Raw genomic sequence first — 25,542 nt, 5'->3', positions numbered from 1 at the left:
CCAAGATCAAAGGCTATGGGGGAAACAGAATGAGATCCAAATTCAAGGCAAAAAAGGGAATGATACAAAATTTCTTACAACAAAAGAGGTTGTTTGCATATTTTAGAAAATGAATGATGTTAAGTCATCAAATTTTGGCGGTGTGAGGTTCCACTGAAGAGCTTCCAAAGAATGGTGTAACAGTTTTAGTTAAGACTCTCAGTATTTATATGCCAGAAATTATATATACCCCTTATAACAATGTAAACTTACGACAAAAAAAAAATACTATTAGAAACTGACCTTACTTACACCAGTTAGAATGGCCAAAATTAACAAAACAGGAAACAACATGTGTTGGAGAGGATGTGGAGAAAGGGGAGCCGTTTTACACTGTTGGTGGGAATGCAAGTTGGTGCAGCCTCTTTGGAGAACAGTGTGGAGATTCCTCAAGAAATTAAAAATAGAGCTTCCCTATGACCCTGCAATTGCACTCCTGGGTATTTACCCCAAAGACACAGATGTCGTGAAAAGAAGGGCCATCTGTACCCCAATGTTTATAGCAGCAATGGCCACGGTCGCCAAACTGTGGAAAGAACCAAGATGCCCTTCAACGGATGAATGGATAAGGAAGATGTGGTCCATATACACTATGGAGTATTATGCCTCCATCAGAAAGGATGAATACCCAACTTTTGTAGCAACATGGGCGGGACTGGAAGAGATTAGGCTGAGTGAAATAAGTCAAGATGAGAGAGTCAATTATCATATGGTTTCACTTATTTGTGGAGCATAACAAATAGCATGGAGGACAAGGGGCGTTAGAGAGGAGAAGGGAATTTGGGTAAATTGGAAGGGGAGGTGAACCATGAGAGACTATGGACTCTGAAAAACAATCTGAGGGGTTTGAAGTGGCGGGGGGGTGGGAGGTTGGGGTACAGGTGGTGGGTATTATAGAGGGCACGGCTTGCATGGACACTGGGTGTGGTGAAAAAATAATGAATACTGTTTTTCTGAAAATAAATAAATTGAAAAAAAAAAGAAACTGACCTAAAAGTATGCAAGGAGGTAAATAATTTTTCAAAATTTCAGGGTATGTAAGCACAGAATGGAAATAATATGCAGCCATGAAAATGAATGAGATGAATGAAGTAATGAATGAGGGATAGAGGACTTGCACTGGCTGATGTAGTAAGGAGAACCAGGAGGATTACCAGAAGTTTCTAGACTGGCTGGCTGGCTGCAAGGAAAAAACAGTGGTCTGGGGAGGAAAGCGAGTTTGATTTTATTTTTAACAGTGTTACTGAGATCTAATTCACACACCATTTAAAGCTTAGCCATTTAAAGCATAGAATTCAACAGTTTTTTAGTATCTTCACAGAGGTGTGCAACCATCAGTCACCACAACTGGTTCCAGAGTATTTTTCTCAGCCACAAAGAGTACTGATACCTGTTAGAAGGCACACACATGCCCCTATTTTCTCTTAATTCACTGGTCTCTGGCGACTGCTAATTACTTCCTATCTCTATGGCTTCATTTATTCTGAGTGTCTCATACAGATGGACTCGTGCAATAGGTGGTCTCTGTGACAGACTTTTGTCACTTGGCATCATGTTTTTAAGGGTCACCCATGCTACAGTGTGTGTCGGTGAAAGTCTGATTTTGAACATGCTGAACATGAGGTGTCTTCAGGGCAGCCATGTGAGGGTGTCTTGGAGGCAGCTGGAAATCTGTAGCTCTGGAGAATGGTCAGGGCTAAAGACTTCACCAGAGGTAACGTCTAGGACCTTGGGAAGAGGTGTGGGCAATCAAAGCAAGTAGAAAGAATAAACAGAAGAAAGAATGCTAGGGAATGCCTGTATTTTTTAAAGGATGCATGGACAAAGAGAAAGCACCAAATAAAACAAAGAAGTCAGAGATGTAGACAGGAAAACTGGAGGCTCCTGAGGTCAGAAATGTCTGAAGGTGATGATGCCCTCCAGGGACAAAGCGGGTGTGTGACGGAGTCTTGCTGAGTCCCCTGATCTTGGCTCCCAGCCTATCTTTGCACTCCACAACTTCTGAGGGATTTTTCAAGCCCAAGCACCACAGACACCAATCTTTAACTTCCCTCTTGCAGGGTCTTTACACTTTCTCCTTCGCATCCATGGCCAGCGCCCTGGTGGGCACCTTGCTGACAGGCCCCTGAGGACCGCTAGCGCATCTGCGATGCTCAGGAATGCCAGGTCTCCCTGACTGAACACACAACTGCTAGTACCTTCTCAGAAGCGGTGATCTCAGAGGTGGTTTCATGAATTTTTCCTGCATTCTTTGTCCTACTCTGGTACATATTCTGACCCTCAAGAGTTTCTGAAAACTTTGTGATGAGTGGAGGCTATTTAAGGGGGTCACTTGTGAATGACTGCGAATAAAAGACCAGCTTTATTCCAGGTGGTAACAGACATGCCTCCCACCCCCCTCATCTTCTAGCTCAAGCACAGAATTCAAGAGAAAGATGACACAGTATGAGGGAATCTGGGTGCCAGAATGTGATTAATAATGACAAGTGTGGATAAATCAGGAGGAAGAATTTCACTTCTGTACTTCTTAATACTGCTTGGGAATCCTGCTCTGTGGTTGGCAGCTGGGGAGCCACAACTGCTCTTGTTAAGCAGGACAGGAAGACACACCAGGAGCACGTCTAGGATCAATCTCCCTCCCCCTGCGAGACTGTTCGCCGTTGGAGAGCAGAAGCCCATGTCTGATGGCACAGTAACCAGATCCTACTATATTGGGGCATCACAAGACTTTCACGCCATGAAGGATCATCCCAGGCATTTCACCAGGGCCAGGGAGTGAGCAGTCCAGACGAGATCAATCTAAGCCTTCCTGGCGGACTACGAGGCATGTACAAATGTGTACGTTCATATCTAATCTCAGGTTCAAGCAGCTCCTAGATTAATTCATTGGTCATGAATCTTTAATTATTCTAGGTGGTGATCTAATAACAATTAAAAGAATGAACTCCCTATTAGGGCAAAAAGCCAGACCAGTGCACAGATACTGCCCAGACTATAGCTTCTCTCTGGGACAGTCCTTCAAAGTTCTCTTCAATACAGAAGCTTGAGATGAAAAGTGATAAAAACGGCACTTCATACTCAGTAACTCTATTTGAGCACAAGTGTCCCTAATCTAAGGGAAAGGGGACGCATGCAAGACTGGAAAAAAACTGAAGACTCGAAGCCTTCATCTCTTTTCTTCAGGGCATAAAGGAGGAAGTGAAATGAACGGGTCTAAGTCATCAGTTTATACACGTGGCACGGGGTTTCAGAGTGCACGGAACCACTGGGACAACCCAAAGGCCAGGTAAGCCTTAAGTGCCCTACTGCAGACTTTGGCAGAAACAGAGACCTTTCGCTAAGGGTTGGAGTATGTGGAACTCAGCCCTCACGTAGGGTGCTAGAAGTAGTGCATGTACCTAACTTCAAGCCATACTGGTAGAGCTGGGCCTTGCTCAAACACAAAGCTATAAAAAGCCTATTTACGCCTTGCTTGTAGGCACTGACAGTAGCCAGAATGGAAAAGCCCATGTCAACGTAGCTCCACAACAAAGACATATGAAGTAGCATCCAGAGGGGTAGGCCTAAGAAAAAGAGTAGTAGACACTGACTGTTAAAATGTGCAGTGTGTCAGGACTACTTCTAAAGCACTCAGATGGCAGCAAAAGGCAAAAGGAGGCAGGCTATGAGCTGCAATGGACCTTAATGCTACATTTTGAATGTAACTGATACATCTTGGATGATACAAAAGCCAAGGCCCTGAAGACTGAAGACTCATAGCAGCTTGTGGCCCCCTCTAGGACACACTTCTTCTTCTTCTTCTTCTTCTTCTTTTTTTTTAAAGATTTTTATTCATTACAAAGAGAGAGAGGAAGACAGAGAGCATGTGTGAATGAGGGGAGGGTCAGAGGGAGAGAGAATCCCAAGCAGACTCCGTACGGTGCGGTGCCCAGTGGGGAACTTATCTCAGGACCCTGAGATCATGACTCGAGCCAAAATCAGGAGAGGGACACTTAACCAACAGGTGCCCTTCCGGGACACACTTCTTATGTCCTAAGAGGAAGGCCTGATGTCTGGTTTCTATTTGCTGTTAAGTGAAGCTGGTGGTCACTGTGGTCTGGAAGGACTGGGTGCTTCGTAAGAAATGGACACAGTGAGGCTAAAAAAAGAAAGACTAAATGGCACAAGTTCAATGAGCATACAGAAACCGCAGGCTGAAGCAGACAGTCAAGCACTCAGGAACACCCCGCCATCTAAAAACTGGAAGAAAAATAGAGTCAAAAGAAGAGAACACAGAGCAAACCGAAGAGAAACACAAGTACCTGAAACTCAACCTTGCACCTGAGAATAAGGCTTGCCTCAGCCTTCCTCCTTGAGTGGAAATCAGTGACTCGCTTCCCTGTGAACAGCCAGGCTGCCAGCTGTGACTGGGGACAAATACCTAGAAGGTCTGCTGCAGAGAAACTCGCCACATGAGACAGGAAGAAAAGCAGCAACTCAATCTGACAGTAGGGAGGTGTACAAGAGGGGAAAATGTGTCCAATTACATTCAATTTTTAAAGAAGGGATGGCATTCCTAACATCAATAACGTCAAGAGTAACATGCATGGTGAGATTAGAAACTCTGCCAAAAGTATTCAGTTAAAATTGGGGGGTGAGAGAAATTACAGAAGATACAGTTAATGCTAAACTTAAAAAAGAGAGAGAGAAATTATGGAAGATAGTTAACTCTAGACTTTAAAAAATGGTTGTCAATTCCATTCTACTAGTACATCTTTTGAAAAATAAGTTTAACTAAAATCACTAAGCAAGCTCAGTGTTAAGTTTTCACAGATACGAATATTTAAGGAAACAGTTACAGTTAGAAAATTTATAAAACACAGTTGGACTATTTAACAGTAACACTGGATACACACACATTTCTCAGAGAAAATATAGCCCCAAATGAACAAAAATGAGTCAGAAAATTGGCAAACATGCCTCAATTAACTGATGTAATGCTACTGTTCCCACTTAAAATATAGAGAATGTAATTTTATGTCATACTTATGCTGCATTTTCAAATACCAACATGACATTTAAAAAAAATCAAACCACAACTAAAAGAGAACAAAATTCAAATTATCAAGAAACTTTTTATTAACATTAAGAATTAGCACATGTGGCAATGGTTGCAAAGCATTATGAATGTAATTACTACCATTGAACTGTATACTTAAAAATAGTTAAAATGGCAAATTTTATGTTATATGTCTTTTATCACAATAAAAAACAACATGAATGGGGAAAGAAAAGTTAGTGTGTTTTGTAATTGTGCGCCCTTTTTTATACAGTCAGTTCAATATTTTTTGGTACTTAGATGATTCACATTGTATAAGGCTAGAATACACCAGTTAAAAGTCTGTACCTGAATTTCCATTTCAAAGATTAATCATACAACAGACATTCCAAAGTAAAAAGTTCAAACAGCTGACATATTCATGGTATTTGAGGCACAATAGCAAAAAGCATTTTAACATTAAAACAGTCTCACAACTCTATTACCATCACTCCTTGAACTTGGTCTTCAACTATCATGCAGTAAGAACATCTGTGGGATCTAAGTTGTAACTTAAGTCAAAATTAAATTAAAAAAAAAACTTCATCCATTAAATAGATATAACTTAGGAGCTTGAAAGTCACTCTATACTTTTAAATGACCATAATGCAACTAACCTTTTTTTTCCTCAGTAATTTTTCTCTGAATTTATTAGTGATAAATCCCCTTGGACCAGCAAATCGTAACCGCTGATATTTAGCCTGAATGTATAAGCTCTTCTGTACTAGGCCTGATTTATAGTGGGGCTGGAATAGGCCACCTCTGAAGTTGGTCTGTAAAGAAAAAAACAGTAAGTGCAAAAACTACAGCTTCCAAATCTTTTAGTATAAGAAATGGGAAAATGTCTGGTGCTTGGAACCACCCGTGATTCTAGGCACTACGTGTATTAAAAGGGAAGAGGTTAATGACGCTTATCAAGTTTGTTTTCTTCAAACTAGGCTTGTAGTTTATTTTAGATGATGATTTTTTTAAATTCACATAAAAGCAATTTTTAAAAAGATTTTATTTACTTGAGAGAGAGAGCATGAGTGGAGGGAGGGGCAGAGAAAGAGGGAGAGACACAAGTACACTCCTGGCTGAGCACAGAGTTCCAGGACAGGGGGCTCCATCCCAGGACCCTGAGATCATGCCCTGAGCTGAAGTCAGATGCTTAACCAACTGAGCCACCCAGGTGCCCCTACATAAAAGCAATTTTAAAAACTAAGTTAAAAAACCTTGTAATTCTTTAAATTTGTCATGTGAAAACATGTAACTTTCAAAAAACCTTACCTAATGAGCTAAAATTATCCTTTTGATTCATAATGAAATATATCAAATCCCAAATGAGGGGAAAACATTAAGTATCAACATCTATTTAAGAATCAAAAACTCTCTTAACTTCATTCCTATCAGTATCTTCAAGCCAATCTTTATTTACCACAAAAATACCAGTATAGCAAATATTTTCAAGATAAGAGTTTAGGGGCGCCTGGGTGGCTCAGTGGCTTAGGCCGCTGCCTTTGGCTCAGGTCATGATCTCAGGGTCCTGGGATCGAGTCCCGCATCGGGCTCTCTGCTCAGCAGGGAGCCTGCTTCCTCCTCTCTCTCTGCCTGCCTCTCTGCCTACTTGTGATCTCATCTGTCAAATAAATAAATAAAATCTTTTAAAAAAAAAGATAAGAGTTTACACTGAAAAAGACCATTTCTTGGCCTGCATATTACCTAGTATTATAACAGACTTAAGAGGACAATGAATATTTGTTTGATTGCCATATGGGAAACGTACAAATGGTATATTATAATGGAGTAATTATAAAAAACCAAGCACATCCCTCTTTCCAGAATTATTTAACAAATGGGGGTGTCATACATAATGAAGCTCACTACTTTATTTAAAAAAGCATTTATGCCAGGCCTATTTTCCAGTTATTTTCTTAAGGCTACAAAAAATTCGGATAAGATACAATTAGATTAAGACACTATAGTTTCATTAAAACTACCTGTGTAAATTTGACATATCAGAGCTATCTTGAAATTTACACTGTTCATTTTTACATATCTAATAAAGTGACTACTATCTTGCTTTGAATTAGTCCATTAAAAGCAAATTTTAATAAAATAGCTCCTTTTCTTAGAAAGGATTATTTCTCCTTCCAATTTTACTCTGAAGAATTGTGAATTTCTAAACAATCATATAACATTACACAGCTTTAAATGATTGGTCAAAAGAAAAGATTATTGCATATATTTTAAAAACATTTAAAAGTAATTAATATTAAAGATATTTTCCTTAAGGGGCGCCTGGGTGGCTCAGTGGATTAGGCCGCTGCCTTCAGCTCGGGTCATGATCCCAGGGTCCTGGGATCGAGCCCCGCATCGGGCTCTCTGCTCTGTGGGAAGCCTGCTTCCTCCTCTCTCTGCCTGCCTCTTGCCAACTTCTGATCTCTGTCTGTCAAATAAATAAATAAAATAAATCTAAAAAAAAAAAGATATTTTCCTTAAGAAGAAAGGGTAATAGGAAATAGGCCTTGTAAGGATCTTAGAAAAATACTACAAGCTGTATCTGACCAATAGGAAGCACTCATACCAGAAAGCCCAGCTACACTGCCTCTCAGTTACACAGACGTCACATTTTCAGTTGATTTTGTGGCTCAGGATGCAAGCTTAGAAGATAGTATAAAACAGGTTTATATTCTATGGCCACTGCTATTTTTGAAAATCTAATGCCACACCTGTTTTTAGGTATATGAAACACTGGCTAAAAATGTTATCTGCATAATGTCTTCAAATTGTGTTATTACAAATGGAAAAAACCTTCCGACATCTAGGAATTATGCTCCCAATGAGCCAGGTATTAATGGAAGACCATTCAACTACCTCTTAGTCTATGGTTTGGGGACAGTTTATACTACCTTTACGCTCCTATTAATTTTCTCCTAATGAGCTAACTACTCTATCCAGGATGCTCACAAAAAAGCCTAGATTATTTTCCTTTCTTTTGGAGGGATGGGGAAAGAGGTTCTGTAGAGTTAAAAATATTAATAAAGTGGGGTACCTGGCTGGCTCAGTCAGTTAAGTGTCTGTCTTCGGCTCAGGTTGTGATCCCACGGTTCTGGGATTGAGCCCTGCTTTGGGCTCCCTGCTCAGCAGAAAGTCTGCTTCTTCCTCTCCTTCTGTCCCTATCCCCTCTCAGGCTCTTTCTTGTTCAAATAAATAAAATCTTTTAAAAATATATTAATAAAATACCAATCATAAGCAGGGAATTCCATCAAAATGGATTTTAAAAGTATGTCAACTTCTTTTTTTTAAGATTTCATTTATTTGAGAGAAAGAGAAAGAGAGCACAAGTTAGGAGTAGGGGCAGAGGAAGAGGGAGAAGCAGACTCCCTGCTGAGCACAGAGCCCAATACAGGGCTTGATCCCAGGACTCTGAGATCATGCTCTGAGTCAAAGTCAGATACTTAACGGACTGAGACACCGAGGTTCCCCAAAAAGTATGTCAACTTCTGAGAACAAGCAAAGAAATATAGTACTTTATGCTATAATTCTTATTGGTATGTCTGTGGGATGAGGTGTTCTGAATAATTAATCACTTATATCAGACATAGCTACACAAACAATTGGAATGCAATGAAACAGGCTTTAACAAAGCTTACTGGACCAGAATTTTTCCTCAGATGATGCAGAAGTCCTCTGAGGGTTGTATGCCTACAGGCAGGATTTTTCAGTCTGTGAACTCTGGAAGTTACAAAGCCATGCATTTACTTCTTAGAGGTAAAGGGGCAGGCTTAAATGGAAGGTCTAGAACCATGTCTGCCTCTTCATCAAGAGCCAGCCCATCCATATCCATTTTATATCTTTGTGTTTTCCATGTAATCTTTGAAAAAGGGTTCCAATGGTTAAAAAAATATCTGAAACTCGGGGCACCTGGGTGGCTCAGTGGGTTAAAGCCTCTGCCTTCGGCTCAGGTCATGATCCCAGGCTCCTGGGATTGAGCCCCGCATTGGGTTCTCTGCTTGGCGGGGGGCCTGCTTACCTCTCTCTCTCTTTCTCTCTCTCTGCCTGCCTCTCTGCCTACTTGTGATCTCTCTGTCAAATAAATAAATAAAATATTAAAAAAATATCTGAAACTCAAGTCCTGAGGAAAGGGGCTATCATTAAACTGATTACAGTTAACTACAAATTTATGTCCAGAAATATTAGTTTATAGCTACTATTTGAAATATCATAAAAGCAGCTTTCAGTTTACTAACACTTAGAACATGCTTGGAGCATAAACACAAAGCTAGAATTAAATGGAAAATAACACTCAATACCTTAAAAGGTCTTCTAAAGCCTGCTGTGTTTTGACGTCTTCCCTCAACTCCAAAGGGTTTCTGAGTAATGATGTCTTTTCTCTGCATAGTATAATTCTGCATGAAAAAAGTATTAGTATAGATTAATATATTTCAATTTTATTTTGAAAAGTTCATCTTATCATTTAAAAAATACCAGTTTTAGGCAGAGGACATGAACAGACATTTTTTCTAAAGAAGACATCCAGATGGCCAACAGACACATGAAAAGATGCTCAACACCATTAATTATCAGGGAAATGCAAATTAACACTAAAACAAGATACCATCTCACACCTGTCAGAATGGCTAGAATCAAAAACACAAGAAATAAGAGTTGGCAAGGATTTGGAGAAAAAGGAACCCTCAGGCACTGTTAGTGGGAATGTAAACTGGTACAGCGGCTGGGAAACAGTAAGGAGGGTCCCAAAAAATTAAAAATAGAAAAATCATAAAACCTAGTAATTCCAATACTGGGTATTTACCTAAAGAAAATGAAAATAGTAATTCAAAAAGACATATGCAACCCAGTTTATTACACCATTACTTAAAATAGCCAAGATACAGAAGCCTCGTAAGTATCTATCGATAGATGAATGGATAAAGAAATATGGTATATACACAATGGAATTTTACTTGGTCATAAAAAAGAATGAGATCTTGGAGCACCTGGGTGGCTCAGTGGTTAAAGCCTCTGCCTTCGGCTCGGGTCGTGATCCCAGGGTCCTGGGATCGAGCCCCACATCGGGCTCTCTGCTCTGCAGGGAGCTTCCCCTTCTCTCTCTGCCTGCCTCTCTGCCTACTTGTGATCTCTGTCTGTCAAATAAATAAATAAAATCTTTAAAAAAAAAAGAATGAGATCTTGCCATTTGTGACAACATGAAGAGACCTAGAGGGTATTACACTAAATGAAATCAGTCAGAGAGAGACAAATACCGTATGATTTCACTTGTATGTGGAAATGAAAACCAAAAGAAAATGAATAAACAAACAAAAAGCAGAAAAAGACCCAAAGAGACAGAAATCAAACTGACAGTTGCTGGAGGAGAGGGGGTGAGGAGATGGGTAAAATGGGTGAAAGGGTGTGGGAGAGCTAGGCTTTCAGTTATGAAATGAGTAAGTCATAGAATGAAAAAGTCACAGAGAGGAAAGGTACAGCATAGGGATATTGTAAGTGGTACTGTAATAATGTTGTGCAGTGACAGACAGTAGCTACACTTGAGCTGAACAAAGCATAACACAAAGATTTCTTGAATCATTGTGTTGTACACCTGAAATTACTATAACGCAGTGTCAACTACACTTCAATAAAAAGTTTAAAAAAAAACACATTTTAAATGTATAGGATTAGGGGCACCCGCGTGGCTCAGTGGGTTAAGCCTCTGCCTTCGGCTCAGGTCATGATCTCAGGGTCAGGGGATCAAGCCCCCATCCGGCTCTCTGCTCAGCGGGGAGCCTGCTTCCCCCTCTCCCTCTGCCTGCCTCTCTGCCTACTTGTGATGTCTCTCTCTCTCTCTCTGTCAAATAAACAAATAAAATCTTAAAAAAATAATAAATATATGTATAGGATTGAAAACACAAAGCATGTAGCATGTAGCTTAGCTGCAGAACATACATATATCCTCCTTCACGTAACCTGTGCTAGTTTGTGAGGAGCTAGTTTAATTCATGAATGTGAGAAGTATTAAAAAAATACTCCTGTATAACACAATGTGTGACTTTTGGAAAATGGACTATACATCTAGTATTTTTTCAGGCATCCAGGAAAGAACCAAACCATTGTTAAAGAGTTCCCACTGCCTAAGAAGAAAACAAATTCTCAACACTGCAGGAGGCAGAAGTTGCTGACTCAGATAACTGATCTGACGTGAGGCTCCTGCCATGACTAGGGAAGTATCGCAAGTCAGAGCATTAAGACTGTAACTGCAAAGAAGCAGAACCCTTTAATGGGAACAGAGAAGATGGGGTGCATTCTGAAGTTTCTTTTTTCCAAAATCAAGTCTTAAGACCTTCTATTCATTCCATTTGCTATTCCATTTGCTGTGCTTCTCACAAATCTTCCTCTTTCACACCTTTCTCTCTCCCCGCAGTTTAAAAAGTCATATAAAACCCTTTACATAGCAGTCATCTTTTTTAAAAATTTTTTCCATCTTGAAGTGATACTAAGTCTGTAAATTGGAGTAATTGCACAAGAACACATGTAATGAGATGAGACTCTGGGCCACCATGGTAGGGAACGGTGTATTTTGCAAGTGAAGGGATGTGAATTCCGGGGCTCGGCGGGAGGACTGTACCGGACAGCTTCTGACCAGGCTCCCAGTGAGCCCCCCCACTCTAGTATCCAGGCCCCTCTGTCATCCCCTTTCCCTTGAGTGTGAGCTAGACCTAGTGACTTGCTTCTTACAAAGAGCATATGACAGAAGTGATAGAACATCACTTCCAAGATTAGATTACAAGCGGACTCTGGCTTCCAACTCTCTAGCTGTCACTTGTTTGCTCTTCTTTTGAAAGCCAGCTGCCATATTCTGAACTCTTATGAAAGGGCAGATCTTTAGAGAGAGAAAGTAGATTAGTGGTTAGCGAGGGGTGGGAGCGGGGAATAACCAAATAAGCATGAGGGCTATTACTGGGGGGTCATAAAAGGTTATAAACTGGATTATGGTGATGGTTACATATCTTGGTAGATTTATAAAATATCACTAAATTGTATACCTAAAATGGGTGAAAATTTTATGGTATGTAAATCATATCTTAATAAAGTAGTTCTCAAAAAATCTAAAGGAAAAAAATCTTAAGAAAGCTAGTACTATAATAAATGAAATAAAATCCTACTAAATTAGAGACAACGATCTCCTCTGTCATACGGGTAAGACTTGACAGATTATTAACACTGAGCAACAGAACACTAACATGTACTTAATGAAGAGTTAGAAAAATACTGGTGATCTCTATACAGATAGATACATGTGAGGAGAAGGGGGTATACAAAAATGAAAAATTTAAAACTGCAATCTTACCATGTGAGGTTTCTGAATAAATTTTCTAAAATTTGACTTTATAAAATCCATAGGTTTTTGGAATTCATCGGCATGAGTACTCTTCAACCTCGAAAAACTGGAGGGCTGATCATTCCTAATAAAATGAGAGACAAAGTTAAGAATATTTTATTAGTCTACCTTTACCCAACAAGTGAAAAAGAGAAATCAAATTGCCCCCTTCAGAGACAATTAAAGCAGCACAACAGTGAAAACAAACAAACAAGCAACAACGAACCTCAAATATCTATCACTACTAAAATTACAAACGAAATGACAGTTACCAGGGCTAAAACTTTCGTTTTTTCAACAAACATTATTTAGCTAAGTTGAAAATCAGCAATAGGGGGAAAGAAGGTTTGGACCAGGGTTCTTGATCTGGGGTCCAAGGACAGGTTTCCTGGGGGCTGTAACCCCCCAAACCAGCCGTGGAATGCGTGTTTTCTGAGGAAAGATCATCACCGCTCGAGACTTCGGCAGCACTGGGCCACCCACCTTGCTGACAGACTCTTATTAATGAAAGCACCAAAGAGTGTCACTGGCTCAGGCTCCCTCACTGGTAGAGCTGAGGCCTCTGTCATTGCTGGGCCACGGGAGCAAAGGATAGGTCCCCTCTCCTGTCGTCACAATGTCCAGAGGCCACCAAGTCCTCTTCTCAGGCAGCCGGACCTGGGAGGGAAGGTCCTTTCTTGGGCTTCTCTTCCAAGGAAGAGGGGCCTCATTTTCACAGCCCTGGGACAGTCCTCTCCCTGTCACCTCCCACATCTCCCCACAACGTTCCTCTGACCCTTCCTGCTCTGTGGTGAACAAACTGCTCGCCGCCTCCGCTCTGCCTCAATCCCTTCCATGGGGCCCCCACTGACATCAAGATAAAATCCACACTCCTCATCATGACCTTCAAGGCCCTTCCCGCTCTGGACCTTGCTGTCTCCCTGGTCGCTCTGTTCCCACCTCCCCCACACGCACACTGGGCATTGGGAACATTTAGCCTTCACAGTTCCCGACACACACAATCTCTCCTGCCTCCTCCAGCTCACGTGAGCAATCCCTTCTATTGTAATCTCCTTCCACGTAGATGAACTTCAAGACTTAGTTCCAACTGCACTGTTCCGGGGTCCTCGGAGGTGGACTAGATATCCCTGCTACGTGCACATGAAGCATTCGAAAGCCTTCACGCACACCGCGCACGTCCAGAAATGCTGGGGCACCTGCCTGTCTCAGCTGGCAAGCTGCGGTCCTCACAGGAGGCCCTGTGGGTGGTTCATTTTGTGGCCCCAGTTTTGACCCCCCCAAACCTGACATGGAATACTAATCAGAGTATTATGAAATGTTAAAAACTCTCATGTTCTGACAAAATGCTCATGATATGATAGTAAGTCAAAAGCGTAGGGTGCAAAGCTCTATATGGAGGATCATTAAAAAAAAAAAAACAGGGGCGCCTGGGTGGCTCAGTGGGTTAAGCCGCTGCCTTCGACTCAGGTCATGATCCCAGGGTCCTGGGATCGAGTCCCGCATCGGGCTCTCTGCTCAGCAGGGAGCCTGCTTCCCTCTCTCTCTCTCTCTGCCTGCCTCTCTGTCTACTTGTGATCTCTGTCTGTTAAATAAACAAATAAAATCTTTAAAAAAAAAATCTTGTGGGGGTGCCTGGCTGGCTCACCTGGTAAGAGCAATTGACTCTTGATCTTGGGGTCATGGGTTTGAGCCCCACATTGTGTGTGGAGCCTACTTAAAATTTTTTTTTATTTTTCTTTTTTAAAAAGATTTTATTTATTTGCTTGAGAGAGAGTGAGAGAGAACATTGAGAGCGGCATGAGGGGGCAGAGGGAGAAGCAGACTCCCCTCTGAGCAGGGAGCCTGATGCAGGACTGGATCCTGGGACTCCAGGATCATGACTTGGGCTGAAGGCAGCCTCTTGGCTGATGCAGCCACCCAGGCGCCCAAGATTTTTTAATTTTTAAGTAATCTCTACACCCAGTGCCGGGCCCAAACTCATAATCATGAGACCAAGAGTCACATGCCAGCTAGGTGCCCCAAGGATAATTTTAATTATCTAAAATATATTACATGTGTGCCCAGAAAAAATAAATGACAGGAAATGTATTAACAGTGGCCATCTCTGACTCATGAAATTAAGAATGCCTTATATTTTAATTTTCTACCTTATTATATACTTCTAAACATTTGCCATTAGAATATACTACTACTTTTGTAAGTAAAACAATGGACTTTTAAAAATCCTCTTTGCAAAGCATATATCTGGATAATGGAGTAATGTCCAGAATATATAAAGAACTTACATCTCAATAATAAAAATAAAATAATCCAATTTAAAACATGGGCAAAGGATTTAAATAGGTATTTCTCCAAAGAAGACACACAAAAGGGACATGAAAAGATGCCCAACATCATTAGCCATTAGAGACAGGCAAATCAAAACTACAATGCAATAACATTTTATACCTACTAAGAGGACTATGATCAAAAAGATGATGCCATCAATGTCCCTGACAGCATTATTTACAGTAGCCAGAAGATGGAAACAAAGTAAATGTCCATCAACAGAAAAATAGACAAATAAATGTAGTATATACAATGGAATATTATTCAGCCCTATGAAGGAGTGAATTTTTTTTTAATTTGACAGACAGAGATCACAAGCAGGCAGAGAGGCAGGCAGAGAGAGAGAGAGAGAGAGGGAAGCAGGCTCCCTGCTGAGCAGAGAGCCCGATACGGGGCTCGATCCCAAGACCCCGGGATCATGACCTGAGCTGAAGGCAGAGGCTTTAACCCACTGAGCCACCCAGGCGCCTTGAAGGAGTGAAATTTTTTTAAAAAATGAAATTCTGACACATGACACAACATGGATGAAAACATTATCCTATTATCCTATGCAAAATAAGCCAGAAACAAATGGACAATTAATATATGATTCCACTTATATATATGAGGTACCTAGAATAGGCAAATCCAGAGATAGAAAGAATAGAGGTTATCAGGGGCTGGAGTAAAGGGAATGGGGAGTTACTCTTTTTTTTTTTTTTAAGATTTTATTTTATTTATTTGAGAGAGAGAGACAGTGAGAGAGAGCATGAGCGAGGAGAAGGTCAGAGGGAGAAGCAGACTCCCCATAGAGCTGGGAGCCTGATGTGGGACTCGATCCCGGGACTCCAGGATCACGCCCTGAGCCGGAGGCAGTCATTTAACCAACTGCGCCACCCAGGCGTCCCTGGGGAGTTACTCTTTACATGACATAGAGATTTTGTTTGAGAAGATGAAAAAACTGTGGAAGTGCACAGTGTGAATGGCTGCACAACACTGTCGATGTACTTCAAGCCAATGCATCGTACATTTAAAAATGGTTAAAATAGTACATTTTGCCATAATTAAAAAATGTGAACTGTTTGACAGATTTGTGACGAGGCAAAAGAGTGTCCAAGTTAAAGAAACGATTTCTCAGCCTCCCTGCAGGTAGATATGGCCATGAGACTAAATTTTTTTTTAAGATTTTATTTATTTGACAGATGGAAATCACAAGTAGGCAGAGAAACAGGCAGAGAGAGAGAGGAGGAAGCAGGCTTCCCGCTGAGCAGAAAGCCTGATGCGGGGCTCGATCCCAGGACCCTGGGACCATGACCTGAGCCCAAGGCAGAGGCTTTAACCCACTGAGCCACCCAGGCACCCCCATGAGACTAAATTTTGACCAATGTTGCTGGAGCTGCTTGCATAAATTCCATGAAGTCTTTTTTTTTTTTCCATGAAGTCTTTAATGACAAGGCTAGAATATGGACACAATGGCCAAGGCACAAACACCCCTCCTGGGCCATGAGGCAGACACCAAGTGCAGGAGATATCTGAGGAGCAAGTCTACCCTACCTACCATGCTCTGACTTCCTGACTGTAAACATTCTCTACATGAGAATGAAATGATTTTTCTTTTGCTCTTATAGTCCATTCTCTACCCAGCAACCAGGGTGAATCTTTTAAAATTTAAATGAGATTGTATTTCTTCTTGGGTTAGAACCCAAATGTTTTATAATCTCACCCAGAGTAAACTACAAAGTCATCATGTCCTCCAAGGTTCTTTGCAATCTGGCCTTACGTACCCACTCTCTTCCTTTCCCACTGTGTTACAATCTTAAGGGTCTGCTTTCTAGTCCTGAAATAAGCATGATTCTGCCTGAGGGTCTTTGCCTTTAGTTTCTTCTCTTAAAATACTATCCCCTAAAAAGACCTTACAGCTAACTCCCAAGTGCATTCCATAACTACCTAAATAAAATCACACCACACATATCACTTTTTCCTATTAAGCTTCCTCTTTTGCCTTACTTTCACCTATCACCCACCAACATGTATTTATTTATTTTCTCCTACCATTAAACTGTAAGCTCAATGAGGACAAGGACTTGGTGTATATACCTTTTCACTGGATGTTTTCTATACCCTGTGTAGCTAAAAGGAAAGTCTCAGCAGTCTGATGTCCTCTCGAAGTCTACTGATTTTATTTTGAAGCTGCTTTATCCCCCACACACCATACCTATATATACAGAACAACACCTTGGCAACACTGTATGGAACTTAGTAAGAGTGGATACAAGAGGCAGAAAGAGTGGGTCAGGAGAAGACATGAGGATATTAGAGTAAGAGATTGCTCAGAAGTGGGCGGGTAGAGAATAGGGTCTCTGAGACTAGACAGAATGTCCCAGCATTAGGTTTGCTTGGTAAAGATTACCTTATGTATTAGGGAATAAATACTAATCAAAAACTTAAATGCGGGGCGCCTGGGTGGCTCTGCCTTCAGCTCAGGTCATGATCTCAGGGTCCTGGGATCGAGCCCCACATCGGGCTCTCTGCTCAGCAGGGAGCCTGCTTCTCCCTCTCTCTCTGCCTACTTGTGATCTCTCTCTGTCTATCAAATAAATAAATAAAAATCTTTAAAAAAAAAACTTAAACGCATTACAGTGTAAGTATCCTCTGTCCTATGTATTCCTTTGCAAAGTCTTCGTTCATTGAACAGCTCTGAACTGAGCTCAAGGCAGTGGGCAAAACATACACACAGAGCTTGCATGTAACTATTTGAGGAAAGAAAAGATCACACAGGTGGGAAATTGCTACATCCTGTGATTTATGATTTCATATTTCATTTCTTCTGAATTTCTACAGAAATCTAAATGCTGACTTGATTAAATAGGTTTATACAAAAACAGTAGGGAGATCAATTTCATAGATTGAATTTCTAAAACAAAAGGATAAAATCAACAGTTTTCTTTCTTATTTTAAGAAGGAAATAGAATTAGGATAAAGTTAAAGGTTTTACATAAGAGACCTTAATCTCACAAAACAAACTGAGGGTTGCTGGGGGGAGGGGGGAGGGAGAGGGTAGCTGGGTTATGGATATTGGGGAGGGTATGTGCTATGGTGAGTGCTGTGAAGTGTGTAAACCTGGTGATTCACAGATCCGTACCCCTGGGGCTAATAATACATTATATGTTCATTTAAAAAAAAGAAAGAGAAAAAAGTTAAAGGTTTTAAATGATTTTTTCTCTCTCTTTTTTTTTTAAAAGATGAACAATAGCAAAGACTTGTGAGGATGTGAAGAAACTGACCCGTTCATACACTGCTGATGAAGATGTAAAATGAGGCAGCCACTGTGGAAAGCTGTCTGGGAGTTCATCAAGAAGTTGAATACAGAGCTATCACAGGACCCAGCAATTCCAACCCCAGGTATGTACCCAAGATAGATGAAAACATATGCCCACACAGAAACTTGCGCATGAATATTCACGGCACCATAATTCACCATAGCCAAAAAGTGGAAAGAACCCAAACACCCACCAACTGGTGAGGGGATAGACAAAATGTGGTTATCCATACAATGGAATATTATTCAGCCATAGAAGGAATATTCACGCTACAACATGCAGCAATGTTGGAAACAATATGCTACAGAAAAGCAGTCAGCCACAAAAGACCTCATATTCTACGACTGCATTTATATGAAACGTCCAGAATAGGAAATCCATAGAGACAGAAAGTAGGTGAGTGGTTGCCGGGGGCTGAGGGAAGGGAGAAATAGGGAATGACAACAGGTTCCAGGGTTACAGGACTTCTCTGTGGAGTGGTGAAAACGTCCTGCCGTTAGACAATGGTGACAGATGCACGACTTTGTGAATATACTAAACACCAGTAAATTCACTCTGAAAGGATAAATTTTGTGATCAGTAATATCTCAATTAAAACAAATCCTCATGCCACAGCAGCTGTCCAATACCAATACAACAGTCCAACACGCCCAGCAAAAGGCCCTGCAGAGAGCCACCTTGGCATGCTACACGCCATCCTCAAAGCGAACACTAATAATACTTAACGCTGACTGGCTACTCTGCCCCTTAAACCCCACACGTTAGTTAATCTTCACCACCACCAGGAGGTAAGAATGCTTCTCATCTGTATTTGATGTAGGAGGAAATCAAGGCAAAATAACTTGCCTTGGATCAGTCACAAAGCTAGCTGTCTACAGAGCCATGTGTTGAACTGAGGTGCAACTCCCGGGCTCAAGCCCTTTTTCACCTCAAAGGGTAGAGATATATTCTGAAGCATTACATGGTTTTTATAAAATGCTGATTATCTTAGATCTGGTTTGAAAATCCTCTTTCTTGGCACACTGAGTTTCTTATACTTGCTGAGTTAAGAAAAGCATGAGAGAGAGCTTATGTCACTGAAGAGCACAGTCATGCTGTGTCCCATCAAGAAGCTGGAGACTTGCACCCACCAAGGAACAAGATTTTAACTATTTTATTTTCAGTTGTTTTATATGCCTGAACACACAGTTTTGCTATCTTTTAATGAGTTCCAAACTTATTATCAGCAGCAAGCCCGGTTTTGAACAAGCTCCATGTATTGTGACTCAGACCTGGTTAGCCGCAGACCTGATTTAAGTCTACTCAGTTATCTTAGCAATTCGATTTTAAGGAATATGGGAAGAGAATTAGCACTGATCCTTCCTATTCACACACCCCTGCTTTCTGAGAGACCCAAACAGTCTGAAGAACTTTGGGCGAATTAGAAATTTTGTCCTATTCAAATATACCCCATAATCATACAGGGTCCTAGAGTTGCCACGAATCCCACATAGTTTTTAGAACTAGAGATAAACGGAGGCCAATCTAGTAATACTCAGAGCCCCTAAAAGAACTACAGAGTTGGGAAAGAAAAACAAGGATCTACTGATACTCAGTTTGCCACACATGCCTTAAGTACTTTGCCTGTACCAGCTCATTTAATATTTCTAACCTGTCCACATTATAAATTGGTTCTTCTCACTTTATAGAGGAACATGCTCCCGAAACAAAAGCCAGTTTGCCCACGAGCAAACAGCTTGTAAAATGGCAGAGGTGGGATTTCCATTCCTGTTTCCTCCACATTTTCTACTACCCCTGCCTCTATTTCGTGGACAGACATCCATGAACAGTTCCAAAAGAGAACTGTATTGACCTCAGGAAATTCTGTAATATTCAAAAAGGACCAGAATCTAAAGGGCAGAATATGTTAGAGTTTCAATGAGGTTGAGTCAAACAGTCCATAACCTTGCAGGTCCTGGCACCTGCTAATGATCAAAAAGCTGTTACACTCTTTTCTAGAATTACAAAGACCTCAAATACTCACCTACCCCTGTGTTTCTGTCGTTTCAATCGAACAGCATAAGATGATCCCTGAATAACTTTGAAACATTTTAATAGATTTCACTTAAACATATAAAATGGATTTGAAGGATTAAATCCCTACACTAAAATGAAAATCATCACACACAAAAATTGAAAAATATGCTAAAACCAAAAGCTCCCTGATAATAGGATGTTTTTCATCTACTGATTACCTCTCTGCAGCACTAGCTATGTGAAAAATGTGCTCATCTTCATTCTGTAACCGTTCTTTTCTCCTTCTTTCAATGTCATGTCGTAGATCATTTGGATCTATTATTTTGACCAGAGTCTGAGGAATTTTGACAGAAGACAAACCATTCACATTACTGTTAGTTGCACAAAGACCATATCTAATAAGAACCTTAAGTAAAAGTCCTAAATAAGTTACCTTGTATTCACCCTGCTAATGGTAGTGTAAACTGATTAAAATATTTTGAGACACAATTGACAATGCACAGACAGAAAAGTTCATAACAATGAACCAGGAATCCTACCTGTGGGACTCTATCCCAAAGAAATGGCTATCTCCCCAAATATATTCAAAGTGCTAGATTTAAAATCATCAAAAAATGAAAGCAACTTAAATGTAAAATAAATTTACAGGAGAAGGGAAGAATGATTTCATGGGAAATTTAAGTCAAAGTAATAACACACGAACATTTGAATTATGGATTAATATAGGCTATGTGGAAGTCAATGTGAAAAAAATAAATACTGAGAAAAGTTAATTAAAATTTAAAAAGCTTCAATCATAAAAAGTCATGGGGAACTCAGAGATTTTACTTAAAGCAACATTATTAAGTAAAAAGCAAAAAGCATCTGAAACTAATATACTATGATAGCAGCTATGCTAAAATGCCAGATGTATGACTACAATAAAAGATGACCAAATGATATTTTGTGTTAAGTGGTTGACTTAGAGGTGATTTTTTTCAAATTTCCTATGAGTTGATTACAGTTTTTGACAAAGAGATATTTTCTGAAAATAGCACCTATTCAATAAACCAACTTACCTCTGTAAGTTTAATAAAAATTGTAACCATTCACAAGTGAAAAAATTATTTACATATTCGATCAGAAGCTTAGTATTAAAATCGTTCCGCTACAAAAACATTTCACTCTCAGTGAATAAATTCGCAGTTCTTTGAGAACTTGATATACTTCTAAAATGAGAGCCAGTTTTCTTGCCCCTCCCTGGCTAGTCCACAGAGTTTTTCTAATTAGCAAAGAAATGGGGGGGGAGGTGCGGGTTGAGGAAGTGTTGGGTGGGCATCCAGAGCATGGCAGTACACATAAATCAGTGTCATTTCCATTATTTCGCTAGTTCATATTCCACAGAACTTTTCATACATTCTACAGTAAACAGAAAGGTAGTTTCAAATTAAACTACGTTCTTCTGCATTCATCCACATACAATTTAAAAAAATATTCCACATGACTGCTTGGGAAAAACGTAGGTATCAAACATAATTTCTGCAAGCTTTACAATAGTGTGACGTTTTAGAATGAATATTAAATGCTGTAATTTTATGTCAATTTCACAAAGCTGTTACCCTTAGGGACTGTCTCTCTTAGGGAATATTTTTGTCTTTTGTCAGTGTTCTCTCTGCAACCTGGCCAGTAACTAGAACCTTTGGAGAGGTTTGTAAATTTCAGATTCCCTTTTTTTAAAATCTCTATTACCAGTTCGCTTTTCCATCAATATGCCAACAATGTGAAACTCTTTCAGCAAAAATTGTATTCACTTACCTGTTCTGGTTCATATACCATAGTTTGTTTATTCTGAAGCTCAGCCAAAGACATATCTATTCTCCTAAAATAATAAAGGCATATTACAATTAAATGATTATGTTATACACTGATACCTTGATTCCATTACTAGAGAATGGAATTCGAAATAAAGTTGGTGTGTCTTGGAGGAAGCAAAAGAAACCCGCCACCAGGTGGGTTTTCATCTACACGGCAGTCTCCCAGGACACACATATCCTGTGAACAACATCAGAGTGACACCTCAGTGGTTCTCAAATCGCTAGTCTGTGTAACCTTAAACTTTGCTCCGGTGATCTACTGCATTCTAACATTGATTCAGCTCAGCTCACGAGACAGGGCACACCACCTGCTCGGCCAGGTGCCAGCAGAAGAAGACATAGGTTTTCATCCGGCTGCCCTCAGAACAGCCATTTCTGACCACATGAAGCAACCCATGATTTCAATGGCTCGACAATTGTCTTTCATTCTTCCAGTGATAACTTCAGTAGGCAATTACTATAGACACAGCAGAATCAAAGTTAGGTAGGTAAAGATTGTCAAAGTCCTACACATTTAAACAATGCTACTCAATGGCTTTAATACAACCTATTCCATCAAAGTACGCTGGCCCAGTACCAGCTTAGGTTAGTCCTGGCTTTTAGGTAGGAAAAGAGTCCTAGAGTCTACAGCAAGCCCACAAGGCAGCACCTTCCCAAATCTTTCTGAGACTTATTCCCAAGAATTACATGGGCATACAATAATCAATCATTACCTGTGAATTTCTGGATCTGAATTCAATTTAATTTCATTTACATCTGCAGCTTGTATATCTCGCATTTTTGAAAAACGCTCATGCAGAGTAATGTCAGATGATGGAAAATAATTTGCTGAAAAAGGAAACAAAGAGTTTTATCTCAGTGTAAAACTGACTCCATTTAAAAGATTATATATAAGCACAGGAATAAGGGATTGTTAAAAAACATCCAATCTCTTTTCTCTTGGAAATAAGTGGGACCTAAACTTATTCCACAAACTAATTTATAGCGCTCCTATGCCTTCCCAAGCCTAATCAACAGTAAAAAATGCCTGACTTATGAACACAAGGCTTCTGTTCCTATTTGACCTGCCCACTTATTTGCTGGGGGAAAAGGTCTCTCAAAGCGAGGACCTTTCTTCTCCCAGGTAAGACCTTAGTATACTGGGAAGTAAAGATGGTACAGAGTTTTATAGTTCACCCAGAGGAAAAAAATAAAAACAACCCTGAAATATCAGAACAATTCTCAACAAATGCTAAATGTCGTTTACATATCACAGAAGGAGTCCTAATGCCATTGTTACTTGAATTAACATTAACTGAAGCTGGTGAAGACATTATGAAACAGCTATGCTACAAGGGTTTTAACAGGATAGAGAGAAAGATAATACACTTGACCCATCAGAATGCTACTTAAGCAGTCCTTTTCTCTAACTTACTGTTCCTGTTCTGGGACAATCGCCTGGATTTTTCTGCAATACCACCTCCCTTTCTGCCAAGAATCACACTTCTTTGGGTGAGAGGGGCTGGAACTGAGAAAGGTGAACTGTTTCAGACAAATTGCATACTTCAAAGTAAATATGTGCCTTAGTCTGAGGGATTCAGAGAAAATAATCTGTTTTCAAAATACGTTTATGAAGGTAAAAGTAAAATCAGTGCAAATATCCAGTAAGAAACAGAAAATAAAAATTTTGAAATTCTTGAAGGTCTCCAGTTTATTATACCCATGATTGCTTTATTATGCAACATCAATGAAGAAAGTTGTTCCACGTGACTGAATTTTCCAATGAATGGAAATTGGCCAGAAGCTAAAACAAAACAATTTAATGCAAATATTTAAAGTATTTGTGATGCAACTCCCTGATGCCATGAAGTATAAGCAAATCAAACCAGACTCTTTGGTCAGTCACATCATGTTCATCCTTATGGCACAAGGCCTCAGCAATGCCCTCAGGGGACTTTAAGAATATCACCACAATACCTAGACTTCCAGAGTTCTTGTCAAGTTTCATATACGGTGTTTGTTGCTTCCTCCTTCCTGTTTGGTTATCAGTTATTGTTTCTTGCAACTCTCAGTAGTCCTGCGTCTTGCCGCAGCCAACCTCTCCCTTTCTGACTTTCAGTTTGTAATCTACTATGAGTTGAAGTACCAGGTTATTGGAACAACACATGAAGAACGAGGTTTGAATCAATACCTTACACTCTCTATAACAGATTTCCTTATTAATGACCTAATTTATAATGAAATATTAATTAGTATGACTCTAGCACAGATATTTACCTATATCTTGTGAAAAATCAGTACATTTTTGTGTCATCCCTAATGTATGTGCAAAATATACCAACCTTTAACTTGATGGATTATAGTTATGATTTCCTGAGCAAATTCTCCTGTAGGTTTGTTTTCAGTATTCTGAGTTGAGTCAAGATGTTCAAACACTGGATGAAAGTTCTCACTTTTCCTGCCAACAGCAACCAAATCATGTGACATCTGTCTCTCTGTGGAATAGCTAGAAGCAACCCTAGAATAATTTGTAAATGTTTAACTAAATTTGAAACTATTTTACTGAGAAAAGAACTTATTAAAATTAACCAAGATAGCTATAAAACTAAAAAGATGTTTATCTTTTCTTATAGTTAAGGCACTGAACTGTATGCCATAGAACATGTGCAATAATGCGCAGGAGGAAATAGCCTTACACCCATGGTTTTGCGCTCTCCTTTTCAAATCAGAGATCATTAAGTATTTGCCACTTTAGTAATAAAATCCTTAAAATTCTAAGTTAAGCAATTTTTACCTCCAAAAATACACCAAGGCATCAAAGGTCAATATGCAAAAAATAATCAGTTAGATTATTTTTACTCCCAAATGTCCATAAAATTGTAAATCCAGCAAGTTTATACTATCTTGAAGTACTACCACACTTTAAAAGCTGGTATCAGACACAGTAGTTTTTTTGACTTCATAAAAATCCTTATACCTCTATATCAGCAATGAAAAACTCAGTATTTTGAAATCAAACTCTGTTAAGATTAATCACTTGCAAAATCTCACTAAACTGTCAGCAAATAGTCTTAGATGTTAGCAAAGTTAAGATCGTTAGAACCAATTAGTGTTCACCCTAAATGTATCCTTAAAGAAATGCTACCATTTCTTACACAACCCCAGCTGTCCTGCCACTCTAATGCTTTCTGAATCTTTATAACTTGTGTTAAAAGCTCTCTTGACCTTTAGGAATCATCATGAAGTCATGATTATGACATACAGCTAACAGTTACTGAGGGCTTACTGCAAGCCAAACACAGGGGCTCAGAACTCGTTTGCAAACATTACCTCATTTCAGCTTTACAGTAGCCTATGGGGAAGTTGCTACGACACTGGGACAATGGCTGTCTTGGTTGTTTTGCTTTTACATCCCAGAAGCTGAGTGTCTGTATGAACATAATCTTTCCAAGTGTCATAACGGGAAACTATACCTTATTCCAAGAAAGCTGCTCTTGCTTAAGACTACTCTTAAATTCTTTGTCTGCAGGCAGACTATGTGTCACAGAAGAAACTGTCTCATTATTTTATATTTATACCTCATTCTGGACC

At 39.8% G+C, this 25,542-nt stretch overlaps 1 protein-coding gene across 2 annotated transcripts in view; it reads right to left on the bottom strand.

The window, feature by feature from the left end:
- Positions 1-25,542, bottom strand: part of BCLAF3 (BCLAF1 and THRAP3 family member 3) — a 65,605-nt gene that overhangs the window by 5,522 nt on the left and 34,541 nt on the right. The window contains exons 5-12 of one of the 2 annotated variants that reach the window (XM_044236071.1): positions 24,294-24,469; positions 23,387-23,479; positions 22,686-22,800; positions 21,914-21,977; positions 20,338-20,453; positions 12,447-12,561; positions 9,412-9,507; positions 5,734-5,889 (exon numbers count right to left, since the gene is read on the bottom strand). In XM_044236071.1, the coding sequence (XP_044092006.1) occupies positions 5,734-5,889; positions 9,412-9,507; positions 12,447-12,561; positions 20,338-20,453; positions 21,914-21,977; positions 22,686-22,800; positions 23,387-23,479; positions 24,294-24,469 (931 nt within the window). The remainder of the gene's footprint in view (positions 1-5,733; positions 5,890-9,411; positions 9,508-12,446; positions 12,562-20,337; positions 20,454-21,913; positions 21,978-22,685; positions 22,801-23,386; positions 23,480-24,293; positions 24,470-25,542) is intronic. The other variant, XM_044236072.1, reaches the window with a different exon arrangement.

Source organism: Neovison vison, chromosome X (genome assembly GCF_020171115.1).
Source record: "Neovison vison isolate M4711 chromosome X, ASM_NN_V1, whole genome shotgun sequence".
NCBI classification, from domain to species: Eukaryota; Metazoa; Chordata; class Mammalia; order Carnivora; family Mustelidae; genus Neogale; species Neogale vison.
This window is presented reverse-complemented; position numbering and strand designations above follow the sequence as displayed.